General features: G+C 43.6%; 1 protein-coding gene across 4 annotated transcripts in view; it reads right to left on the bottom strand.

Moving 5' to 3' along the window:
* LOC139916670 (fatty acyl-CoA reductase 1) overlaps positions 1–10,369 on the bottom strand; it is a 44,808-nt gene extending 34,439 nt beyond the window's left edge. For 3 of the 4 annotated variants that reach the window (XR_013504066.1, XM_071905631.2, XM_071905632.1), the window contains exon 1: positions 8,582–8,742. Coding sequence is in view for 2 of the 4 variants with exons in the window: in XM_071905631.2 (XP_071761732.1) it covers positions 8,582–8,590 (9 nt within the window). In the remaining 2 variants the exon portion in view is untranslated. Of the gene's footprint in view, positions 1–8,581; positions 8,743–10,267 lie in introns of those variants that run through there. The other variant, XM_078281856.1, reaches the window with a different exon arrangement.
* Between the last annotated feature and the right edge of the window lie 2,957 nt (positions 10,370–13,326).

The raw sequence follows: 13,326 nt of genomic DNA, 5'->3' as shown, positions 1-13,326 counted from the left end.
TGGTGACCTGTCTGGGCATCTCATCCGTCTATCCACCCCATATGCAGATTAGAGCGGCGGCGGAGGACACAAACACTGGTCGGTTGGGGAGAAGCATGAACATCCACAGATTATTTCGGCATTACGCTGCTGGTGGACAGATTATGATATGGTAGAAGGTTTAAAGCGATGGCGTTTCAACACTATACCATCATAATCTTTCTATCCTTGGTGAATTTGACACAGAGAAACATCCCTTTAGACTCCCCCGCCCCACACACACACACACCCCCACTGCCTCCACCAATCCAATACAGCGGTGATAATAGCTGCAGCATACATGAAAATCTCATTACTTTTCTATAAATCAAGACAGAGAAACCATTAAAACACACACAAAGGCGCTAGAGGAGTGGTTGTTTCTCTTTTTTCGCTTAACGGTGAATCGAAGAGAAATGAATCTGGGCCAGAAGGATAAAGTTGTTGGTGTGTGTGTGTGTGTGGGTGTATGTGTGTGTGGGGGGGCTTTTTCAGGGAAAAGAGGATGCAATCAGCTTTGGCTGTCTGCTGGGTACGAGGCTGGGTGAAGAGATTAAAGGAGAGGCTGCTTTCTTCCTGGGAGTAGAACTAGAGGATGTGGTCTCCGAGGGGCCACTTAGGGCCTTTTCTTACCTCCAGTGTGTATGATGTGGTCCAGAACAGAGGTAAAGTTTGATTTCTCACTGCTATTAGACTAGTGAACCATAGTGTGTGATTAAAGACATGTGGTTGTGCAGATTGGCCATTTATTGGAAAGATTTAGATTTCGGATGCTAACAGGCAGCTGTGACAAGTGGAATCTTGTCATTTCATCATCACCGCCCACAACTTATGAAGTTGTCCAATCCTGTCAGTGATTGATTATCAAGGCATGCAAGCTGCTAAGCACATCTTATTTATATTCTCAAATATTTCCATCAAACTAAAAGCAAAAAGTGATGGTCACGACATGCACAGAAAATGCATTTGGAGAGAATAAAAAGACCATACTGTCAATGAAAACTGGCTAATGGGCTTTATTAAATGATCCCCTGGGCTATTTTACTGTCTTTGATGTGACTGCATTCTCACTTTAAACAAACCACTCGAGGCTCACTTCAAAGCGGCCCAGGGAGTGGTTGCTTTCACCCACTCTGCACCCAGCCAATACTGTGACGCCCTGCGGCGCCTGTGTAGAGGATGTGATCACAATAAGCTCTTGTGAAAGCACAAGAGCTCGGCCAATCAGCAGGCAAGTGAGAGGAAAGCGTGAGGTGATATTTCAGGTCTCAGGGAAATAATGGACTGAAAAGGATAAGAGGGAGCTGTGCATGGCCTTGGCCGCCAGCCATACTGTCCATGCATAGGAGCCTGGGCGCTCGTCCAAAAGTCCCAGACAGAGCCAGCCAGGTTGGGCCAGCCAGGTTGGGCCACCCTGCCACCGACATCCCTAATGGGGTCTGAGACAAACATCACTCCAAATTAGCCCCACAGGACCAATCCATTTACTGCCTTAAACGACACCACACCAAGTTGTGACCTGTGAGGACATCTATGCAGTCAGTAAAAAATGAAAAAGGGCATATTTCACTCATTGATAAGCAACTATATGGCGCGATGGCCTCAGGCATGAGCGTTCTGTCAGTCCAGTCGTTCAGTCAGTGTGTGAATTCGGTCCTGACTACCTGTGATGGAGTCTTGTTCATCCAGGGAGAAGACAGACTTGTTAGTGCAATTCTAAATTTCTACATCTCACATTGAGGAGCCTTGGTATTTAGAAATGAAACGTTTCTTGGTGTCACACTTACCAGGGGCTCACAACCTTAATAACAAGAGGCACTGGAGCTGCCTAATGTCCCGCCACAATCACCATGATATATTAAACATGATCAGCTCTGCTAATGAGGTCATTAATTAAGCCAATTCATGCATTAATTAGCAAATATTTCTATGTCAACACATACTTGTCTTCACATAACACCTGTGTGGTGAACTATGTATCTAGCTAAGTAGTTTTTCCTTGTTATGTGCAAATTTATCCCATGATGTGCTTCAAAATCTAATCAGATCATTTGCTCTATAATGGGAACCTATTTTTCTTGAGTTATTGACAGACACACAGACAGATGCCACCATGACAATGTCCCACATACCATGTACCATGGCAGGATATAAAAAGGAGTAACATGGCTGACAGAATATGTCTTGCACTGCCAAAAATAGTTCCCAAACTGTGTGCAAATACACGGTTTGTGGAAGAAATAGCTTTAAGATCGTCTTTGTCAGCTGTCTTACAATGTCTGACTGAATTTACAGATTATTTTGTCAGTGTGGAGGAGTTCGTTGGATGGATTGGGGTGTCACTTCCAGGGCTCAGCAACCCATGCTTCCTGCACTGCACTCCATATAAGCTACTTGGTGGTCGATTACTCAATAACAGATGACTCCTGTCTCTTATACCATCAACCTCCATGTGAAGAGTGATACCTGTATTAGAACTGCAATGACACGGCACGCATGAAGGTAAATTGCAGCCCTGAGGCCACAGTATGGCTGTACAGTACCTGCTTGCTGAACTGAAGTCAGTCCTTGCCGAGTTACAGTTTTGTCACTGAAGAAGAATTGCTTTCGCCCCGGCCCTGCTGCACCTGCTGTGTTGTTTCTGGAGAGCCGTCACTCGGGCCTCAACCACTCAGATCAAAGTAACCGTGAAAGGAATGTTGCAACGCCTCGCCAAGCCGAACCGTCCGCTCATCACCGGGCTCTCATCGCATAACGACTTATGAGCCAGGACGCATGTTTGATTTGTCGTCAGTCGGGAACTTCCACCGGACGACGCACAGACAAAGAGAGAGAGAGAGAGGGTGTGACTTTCTCCCTCCGCCCAAGCTATCAGCACTTAAGGTCGAACAGGCTTGAGTATGAATACTGGTAGAGAAATATAGTCTAATCTAGCTTCGGGTGAACTAATATTGACTGTTCTGGACCAGGAATTAGTGTCAATAGGAAATGTTCAAAATTCCCTTACAGTACTATCAGCATTTGAAGTCCAGGTTTAGCTTGGAACGATACGAGACGCCAAGGCACTCAACTTGAAGTGAGAAGAATTAAAATGCCTTTATTGGCAAGGTCTAAATACAGAACATGGTCAAAAACTAACTCTTGCCTTCTTCTGGAAGCTTAAACAAGACTCAATAGTAAAAGAATACTTAAGGAATTATTTCAGTTAGATTCAGTTGACAATAATCTGCATCCTGTAGGACATTATCTTAATGTGTGTGTGTGTGTGTCCAGCCAGGCTATGTGGTCTTCATTGGCTCCATCTCCTCACACCGAGGAGTCGCTGCCAGACAGCACCTCTAAATCCTCTCAATTACCCTCGGATGACGTGCTGTTAACCGAGCACCCATGTCCTTGCGGGGTTCAATGTCAGGCACCCAGGCTCACCCTCTTCTACAGTATCCCTTTGGTTATTAACAACCAAGAGGCCCCTGGAGCAAGGTGACATGTTGATTTACAGCATCTGCCTGAGCCTTCAACTTAGCGGATAATATCTTGACACATTTAGCCCAGTCATAACAGAATATGACTTTCCTTAGAGGACCATGTACTAAGACTGGGCGACATTGACAAAATCAAAATATCACGATATTTTAGACCAAATACCTCAATATCGATAATGTGACGATATTTAGGGAATGAGTATTTGTGCTTTCATAAGATATTTACACACAAGAAAATTTTGAAAATTAGTAATGATCATTAGTAATCAGTAATAAGTCATGTGGATATGATGAGCAGTTAAAGCCAATCATTGTTCATTTTACTCTTCAGAAAACTGTATCACTTTACTGTAATGCAGCCTTAAAGACCAGTAAGAAGTAACACTTCCCAGACAATACACAATATCTAGTCTCACATCACGATATCTATATTATACGATATTATCACCCAGCCCTACCATTAATCCTCGGGTGGGTTTGGGACCTACAGGCCCCCTCCCTCACGGTGCCCCGGCCCCTTTCTCCTACTCATCCTCTCCATCCACTCCCATGGCACTGAATGCTGCTGCAGGCCTATCTGGGGCCTCCCATGAGGGACGACCAGCCGCAGGTGCAGGGACACCGTTCCTATCCTTACCGCCCGGCTGGGCCCGGTGCTGAAGAAATGGCACAGCCAACACCTCACGCTGTGTGCTAGTTTTAGCTTCCCCCTCCCATTCAGCAGGGTCGTTTCCATTAAACGCCTCTCTTTTCTATTCGCCATTCTCTTTAGAAGGCTATTCATCGATGCTTAGCTCCTGAATCACGGCATTTATCATTTATGTGTTAGCATCCATTTCTTCATCATGAGACATTTACAGTGATTTATGTTTGAGGGCCTTTAGCTCTACGCCAACTCTCTCGCTGGCAAGTCTGGCACGAGTACAAGGTAAATCCAAACAAACAGAACCGTGCTGGTGGTGAGACGACGGTACAAGCAATCAAGGAAGAGCTTGAGGCTGGAGAGAACATTGCTATGAGCGTGAAAATAATACATAACTATTTTAAAAAGAACACAAATAGAGAAAACTTCCTAAAAACATCAGATGATTCTTTCCCGTTGGTTCTGTACAAAAACCATTAAATCGCCAGTAACATCTGAGTATTTCCTCCCACTGGGCTAATCACAGACATTACTTCCCCTCTTTACATTGGTCTGCATTATTCATTCTCCTAATGGCCACTGAGGACACTTTTCCTGACACTGCGCTGTATTTAGCCTCCAGTCAAAGTTTTTACCTTGGCGACACCTCCTGATGACATTTCGCACCCATCACCTTAAATATCTCCGAGAGCTTTTTAAAAGGTGATGATATGTTTACCCCAAGTTGATGTTTAAAGCTACAACGTGGCATCTGCTTAGGAAGAGCATCATTCCTTGGATTCCCCACAGTAAGTCAGCTGCAAATGCTAAGAATGTAGACTGTTTACATGAAAAACACAGCAAAAGGTGCTCAATGTGGCATTTCACTTTAACCCACTCACCCCATACCTGCCCTAACTGACAACACTGAGCTGCTGAGAGATTTACATGCTTGTGGTGGCTGTTGATCCACTGGCAGAACGCTCTAGAGGAAGCATGTTGCAATCACCCCACACCCTTTCTTTATATTACGGCCTTCCCAAGCAGCCGAAGCAGTCGACACCGAGATGAAAAGGAGAGAAGAACGGATGAAAGCTGAACAGGAGACGGATGCTGATGCCTGGCGCTCCCATGCCGCTCTCCCATCATGCCTCGGCACTTGCTATACTGCTCTCTGCGGTATGGAAGTGCGTGGAGGAGAGGAGGAGGATTGGAAAGAGCACAAACACATTTGCTAAAAGATTTATGACGCCCTGCTCGAGAGCTGCAGCGAGAGAGAGACAGAGAGAGAGGAAGCACAGCACATGTGGAGAGGTAGAAAGAACGGTGGGCTGGGAGAGACAGTGAAAAAGGGGGATGAAGAAGAGAGAGAGAGAGACAATGTGGCTCTGCCTCACTGCGATGTGAAGAAGAGAGGAAGGAGGAGAGGCAACAGAGAGGACAAGAGACTGCAGACATCAAAGAAAGAAAGAAAGAATAGAGAAAGAAGGTTATGACCCTGGAAGATAAAAAAAAGGAAACTGAGGCTCTAGGTCAGCCTTGCCCAATGCTTTGTTAAGATTAGGAAATCACACGGCAACAACTTTTGACATCAACTTCGAGTGTTTAAAAAACTTCCAGTGCCACCTCATGCGCTACAGCAACAGCTATAGGTGTGACTTTAGTTAGGAATACAATGCTATCAGGCTGCCAGCAAGTCTGATCAGACTTAGCGTCGCTATTAATACACAAATGAGCACACATTCACGGACGTGCACGCGCACATTACGACACTTACCTAACACTTATCTAAAAACAACATATAGGTCATCTCCTGATAATAATTAGAGGCCTTTTGGTGACCCTGATTCAGAAATCACCGCCAAGACACTTCCCTCACTCGGCCTCATCCTCGTTAAACTGATGACGAGCAACGTTTAGGATGAGGATAAGGCGCCGGAACGTCGGAACACCTTCCCAGAGGAAAATCCGCTCATAGTCTGCACCATATGATACTGACATTTCAGATTAGGCTTGCTCTTCATAACAGAGGAATGGTGGTATTTGAGGAGGGAAGTATACTTCACTCCCACTTCCATATACAGTCAATAGTATATAGGCTGATGGGTGGTTATACTTGATATACCATGTAAAGAAGAAGCACACATTGTCCCTCTCTCACCAATGCATTGACCTATGCCTAAATAAGGTCACATAACAGATGATGAGGGATGCAGCCGGGCCTCTAGCACAATGGGAGCGTTTTGTTTTTCTTTAATGTACCACTACAGCCGAAGGAAACAATGAGCATTTGTAATGTTGTATCATTGGGCGACAGCAGTGCACTACACACACAATAAGTGGTCAGCATGCAGACAGTACAGTATGCCAGGCCAGCGGTTCCCAAAGTGGGGTTCGGGGACCCCCAGGGAGCCCTTAATGGGGGGTGGGGGGTGTCTTCCAGCAAAATGAGCACCACTTTAATTTCACTGGAGGATAAGGCAGTGAGGGGATGATATAGGAATGACAGTTCAATTCTCCCCAGCTGTTATTTCCCTGTCTACAGTAGAAACAGTTGGGATAGTTCTGCACTCAATCATGTCTAACAACACAAATCTTCTCAGATGGGAGTCCCTACTGGGAGAAAAATCTTATCAAAATCTAAGTGTGGTCTATGTGGGGGGCCTCGACTCCCTCCACAGAAACAGCCAAGGCCTAAACTCTACATGCCGCTGTTGCACTCCGACGGTCAGGAGAATCCAGTGGAGCTCCATCGTCTCATTTCCACATATCACATCTCATTCAGACCGCTGTACAAGACCACACCACCAAGAGGTAATTCAATGAACCCGCCTCCACATGGGAAACCACTGCACAGTGAAAACGATGGTGCGGAGCTTCCCGGGTTCCCGCTGTGTAAATACGGAATCAGCACAGATGTTTATTTTACACACCCTCAGCTGTTTGTCGCTGCTGCCGTTTGGCCATAATTTACCGAGACGAATATTTTCACAGACCCCGAACAACGTTCTCCATAAACCAGCGTCAAGCCAGGCCGAATATAAAAATATCACTTCCGGTCAAACTTTTCAAAATAAAATTATTGATTCATATTTGTGGGGACTTTTTTTTTTAAGAAGGGTACCAAAGCCAAAATAAATGTATTTATAGGTGGAATCTGTAGTAGATGAAAATTCGATTGATGTTATTTTCCAAAAATGTCCTTTCTGATACAGTTTGACCTATGAGTTTGACCAATATGGGTTTTTGAAGGCCAATAGTGATATTTTGGTCGTAAACTTTTGATAGTTGATATACTATATCTTGGAATTTGACCATTTTCATGCCAAACAATTACATGTACTCAGTGTTCCCCCTAAAGTTACAAATGAAATCCTTGAAAGTGGCAGGTCTTTAAGACAGGATGAGGCAGGCCTGAAGCTGTTGAGGCAAATCATATCCTGACCTCTGATATAGGAGGTGGACGACATTGACTGGCTGATATTTCTGTTGGAAAACTGATATCTATCTAACCTTACTTTCTACAGCATATATTCATAGGTTCATGCAAGAGCTCATACATAGGCTACTCAAATGAAAATTTAATTACAAATTATATTCCAGACAATTTGGAGGAATGCCTACTAGCCTCTGTTCATTAATTTATTCATTCTTCATACATTACCTCTCAAACATCACTTTTGACAAAACGTGGGTGCATGATGCAGCTCACCATTGCATTCAAACAATTTCAGAATTACACTGAATGGCCCAAGATATCTAGCTACCCTTGCTCAGTGTATGCTATATTGGAATTCCCACCATCTTGGGTGTCTGGAAAAGCAGTTTTCCCCTAAGCATTTTCATTTTTACTTACTGGCCCAAAGGGAGACAGAATCATACATGCAGGACATACAGGCTACCTTGTTTTTGGTTGCTAGGGTAGTGATCTGAGGATTCAGGATAATTTTACCATTGCACTCATTGTAAGTCATTTTGGATGAAGGCATCCTTTAACTGCCTAAAATGTAAATGCAATTGTGTTCTTTTGGCGTTGTCAATTTTACGCGTTTACCTTGAAGGCCACATGCCTTACTTCCTGTATTGTGCGTGCTAACTCCAGCTAGCTTGACGCAGCTGTTCCACGCTGATTGCGGCTGAACTGCCCCGCTGGCCGCCCCTTCTGTCGGGAACGGCTAGCTTCATGCTAACCAACGTGCACTCTTTCTACACAGCTAATGCGTGTTAATAGCAAGAAACGACAAACACGCCAATATCCCGAACCCAAACGAGTGGGTGTGCTGGGAAATATTTTCAGCTTTTGAGCCCCGGCGTCTAGATGCTCACTCCGTTGGCTCCGGCCACAGCCGACAAAACCCATGAAAGATGCTCCGGTAGCAGCACACCTCGGCATTCCACAATTCAAACCTTGATAAACATCACGTCAGATATTCAGAATAATAAAAATCAGTCCTCTCACCTCTACCATGGGCTTATAGCGGCTCCCTGCTCTTGCGGCTGTCAACGAGGCTGTGCGGCAGCTGCAGACTCTCTGCCTCCTCCCACCGGCCGCCCCTGGGCTCTGGCTGCTGGGATACTTCCCTGTCAGACCCCCGGTTCTGCCCTACCGGCTGCCTGCCTGTCTCTCTGCAGACTACAGCAGCTAGATAGCCTGCTACACCTGATATGGGATACAGAGTGGGCAGGGCGTGTTCTCCAACACCATTGCTTCCTCCGTTCTGTCTGTGGAGAGAACGTCACGCCAAAGTCCATTCAAAAATCTGTCAAGCTAATGTGGCTTTCCTCGTCGGTAATGTATACTACATGTAAAACGTGAATTAAGACCTATTATGAATTGTTAGGATCCACTCTTCAATTCGGCACACACCCAACACACCAAGCAGCACTTTATTTCACTAACATCACCTTTTAGATTTGGTTCACTCCGCTCGTTACCCACCAAGATGTATTTTGGTGGAAGACGTTTGTGGGAATGAAGGGCGAACCAATGATAAAAGGTGAAATTTTATTGGAATAAGTGCTGTTTGGTGTATTGGATGTATGCCGAACTTAAGACTGGCTCCTATTGATTGGTAAAGGGTCTTAGGTCATGTTCTCCAAGGTACTACTTGCCGAAATGCAAGGACACTTTAAATTACCATATTTAAATGCAATTTGGCGTACCTTTGCTAAGTTCCCCAAAGTAGGGTCCGGCAACCTGCAGGTCCTTGATGGTGGGTTCCAGGCCAATAAAATGGGGAGTAGTATAGTTAAAGTTCAGTATTATTTAATTCACTAGAGCAAGAAATGACAGAATGTATAAGGATGACTGTTTTTAATCAGAGGTTTCACTCAGTTCAGTATAGACAGTGATATAATTCTGTCCCAAGTCATATCTGACAACAAAAATCTTCTCAGATGGGATTCCTTGGTGACAAAATCACCATGATATTCCTATAAGTGTGTCTGTGGTACTCAATAGTGAGTTTATAGTGACCTTATCATACTTAATAGTATTTTTAAATATTTTATGGTATTATAGGCCTAATATTCTTTTAGGATATTATAGTGTATATAGTTCATAGTTTTGCTGTGATATTGCATAGTACACTTCAAAAAATTGTTGTAGAATTATAATAGTTATTTTTTGTAAGGGCAGATCCAGACCACAGGTTATATCATGTTCTTGCAAATTTGTTGTTATATAGCAACAAATCATTCAACTGCAGTATCCAGCACTTGGAATCATCCACCATTTATTTCTTAAAGGGTTGGAATTTGGTCATAAACGATCAATAGAATCAGGTAAAGATCAAATTGATCATCTCAAACCCAAACAGTCAGGTTTCAGTGACATAACTGTGATGAACTTCTCATAAGTGTCTCTGATTTCTTTGAAACAGTAGCAGGTTTTTTTCCTCACATTGTGTTTGTCTGTTAATTGCTCTTAAACTGATCCTATTGTTCACCCAGCAGCTCAAACATCATGTCATGACAGGCCGTTCTATTCATACCTGCATAACAATATGCGAGGCTGATCTAAGTATCATGTATTAAATAATGCTTCCTTGCCAGTGGCCTATTGAGGACTTACACTGTGAGTCATTTAATCAATGGGAGAATTCCAGTATGGGTGCCAGCAGCTTAAAGTAAATCATTTCCATACCTTTGATGATGTGACTCAGTCTGTCCTGCGTCAGTATTCATCTGCATCATCACCTTGACAGTTTCACAGCTCCTAGCTGAAGGGCACAGGCTTTGCTTTCAGGTACAACTGTGCAATAATTACACAATATTACTGACACAGTATTCCTCCAACACAAGTCACAGGGTGCATCTCCATGCAGCTGTGAAAATATGAACACATGACTGGATGATACAACATCACACATGGTAGAACAGGTTTAACCAACAGTACTGGACAGAGGAGTTAAAGGTGTGTGCGTGTGTGTGTGTGTGTGTGCGCGCGTGTATTATTCAAAGATAATACAAACTGGGCTTTGACTCACAAACTCAACAATGACCCTCACATGCCAATATGATCCACTTTTGTTGCGTCTGCATCCTGTAAAGTGCAGATATCATGTGTTTACTCTGTCAACAGAGAAATAACAAGACAATCTCTTCCCTTAATGGAAATCAGACAGCAACAGTCCACCATCCAAACCACATACCTACCTCTCTTCTGCAGGTAATCCTTTGTGTGCAACACATTACTTGCTCCTCCCTTATATCTGTTTCCATCAAAAGCCTTTGTGTGTAACCATTCAACCACAATTCAGGTTGTACTGTAACTAATGGTTGATAAAATGTTTAGCATTGCGAGTGGTGGCTGATAGATTATATGTTTAATAGTTGTAGTCCTATTAGACCACCCAGAGTGCTGTGGTGTGTTTAAAGAGCGCTCCCACAGATATATGGCCAGGATGTCATATGGATTGTGATCCTGCCGTGTGATCAACTCCTAAAAGTTGATTATTTTTCTCCACTAATGCACCTATCGTTAAGATCTTGACAGGTAGAATAAACATTCTGGAGTTATTTGAGACTATTGCATGAAAGGTTTGGGTGAAAGTTGCATCAAGGAGATTTGAGGAGAATCTTTGTCCAGCCGACGGACGCTGCCCCACTTTGTAAACCTGCATCACTTCTCCATCAAAACACGGCACAGCACATGAAATGACAGGGAAATAAAGGAAGAATACATCTCTGCTTTTATGCAGCACAGAAAACTCAGCCTCACCTTAGACAGCAGCCTCAGCTACGTTGCTGTAGGCTAAGGTGGGAGACCTAGATATTGAGCCACTTATTCACTGGAGATACTGTTGCAGAATTTGTGCGCAAAAGTCAAGAATAAAGGATACGCTCCATCATGCACAGAAGTATTGTTGCAGGAAAAGACATTACTTCTCGGAGAAACCGCTGTCACTTGTGTTTTATGTCTGCACTGCGCTTATTTTACTGGCATAAATGATGTTCAGTGTTGATCAGACGCTAAAGAATTGAGCAATAAAGTGATAGAGAGCAGCAAAGACTCCGGCACAGAGGGTGAAGCCATCCATCAAACACAGTGTTGTGAAAGTCAGAGTTATTGCCCACAGTCAATTATCTTTGTGTGTGTGTGTGTGTTTGGGGGATACATTAGGGAAGTATCCGGTGCTGTGAAGCAGAGCTGAGACCCAGATCCAGGATGTGAACTAACAGTAAACAGTCATTTGTCTTGGTTACTTAAACAGTTTTAACTGACAAAACTAGGTGGTACAAGGTTCAGCATCTTCCTGATAAACATTACTAATGGCTTCAAGTCAGTATATAAAGCATGTGATGTTGTATAAAGCATGTTGTCGATGGTGGTTATTACAGGTCTTCATCAGCATCCTCCACTCTAATGTCCTTATTATCTCGTTGGAAAGTGCATGTCGGTCTGTTAAAGCCTGCGCTCAGTGTGTCATTCTCCCAGCGGAGACGTGAGTTTGGCTCGGGATTGATTTCCTCCTGAGGAGAACACAGGCGGCAGGCGGCAGCCGCGCCCCGCGCCGCCTCTGCAGGAGAGCTGGCAGTCCCGCTCCTGTGGCGCTTCATCTCTCACTCAGGCTTTCTGTTGTCTCACCTCCCGCTCTGCTGGAGGAACAGGCCTCTCCGCACACACACACACACACACACACACACACACACACAGATAGCCTATTAAGGCCCGGAACAGGAGCACAAGGCCTGTTTGCCATTTTAACTGGTATTACTGGATTATATTGTGTGTCATATATGAGGATCATAGGATTATGCATATGGGTGAGAACCTACTTTATAATACTCAAGCACATAAAACAAGATTCTTGTTGAAATAAGTAATGTATGTGAAACACCATGGAAATGATGCTGAAAGAATTGGACCTGGTGTTAAGTTCACAGTGAAACAAAGATAGAAGACAGGTGAAGGTCAGGTTTAGACATTAAAACAACTTTAAGGTTTGCTAAAATCTGTTAAATCTGGTCTTTAATTAATGACAGCAATTGGTATGTCTATTTCAACAGGAGGTATATGTGAGAAGCACAGTGATATCCAATTGAGGATTCCACCATATTGCTTTTGAATTTTTACAAGCTGCTTTAGAGGTTGAAGATGATGAAAATGGTGACCTGAGGCAAGAGAGCAGAAAATAGATGAAAATAGATGAAAGTAGGCCTACTGGTTTTCACTGACTATATGCATTACAGTGGCACAAAGCCCTAAATACAACACAATGTGATGTAGTTTATGAAATCATAACATCACACTGGCCTGTAAAACCCCCTACAACATTTTCAAACTAGAAACATCTCACTAATGAGTTTATGTAAGTAGAATGATTATGAAACTTAACAGCATAGAAACAGGTCTGGTCTAGAAGGACCTCTAGTGGAAACATGGATAATGTGCACACAGGTTACAAAACAATGGATTATTCTATTCGTAGATTCATGGAAATGTATCTGCTCAACCTGGATAGCAAACTGTCAGTAATTACATGCATTTACAGTAAATATCCACTTGAGCACTAAAAACCAGTAAAGGCAATGCCTGGAACCATTTTCTAATAGTAATATATGCAGATTTGCCTCTCTCTTGGATTGCAATGCCTCCATGTGGCCAAATGGAGGCACTGCAACAGCAACAGCACCTCAAAAAGAGGCTGCAGGAGTGACATCAGAGTTTTCCTTCAGCACATGACCTGACATGACCTGACA

Source organism: Centroberyx gerrardi, chromosome 24 (genome assembly GCF_048128805.1).
Source record: "Centroberyx gerrardi isolate f3 chromosome 24, fCenGer3.hap1.cur.20231027, whole genome shotgun sequence".
NCBI classification, from domain to species: domain Eukaryota; kingdom Metazoa; phylum Chordata; class Actinopteri; order Beryciformes; family Berycidae; genus Centroberyx; species Centroberyx gerrardi.
Note: the sequence above shows the minus strand (reverse complement) of the source record. Positions and strands in the feature narration are given on the sequence as shown.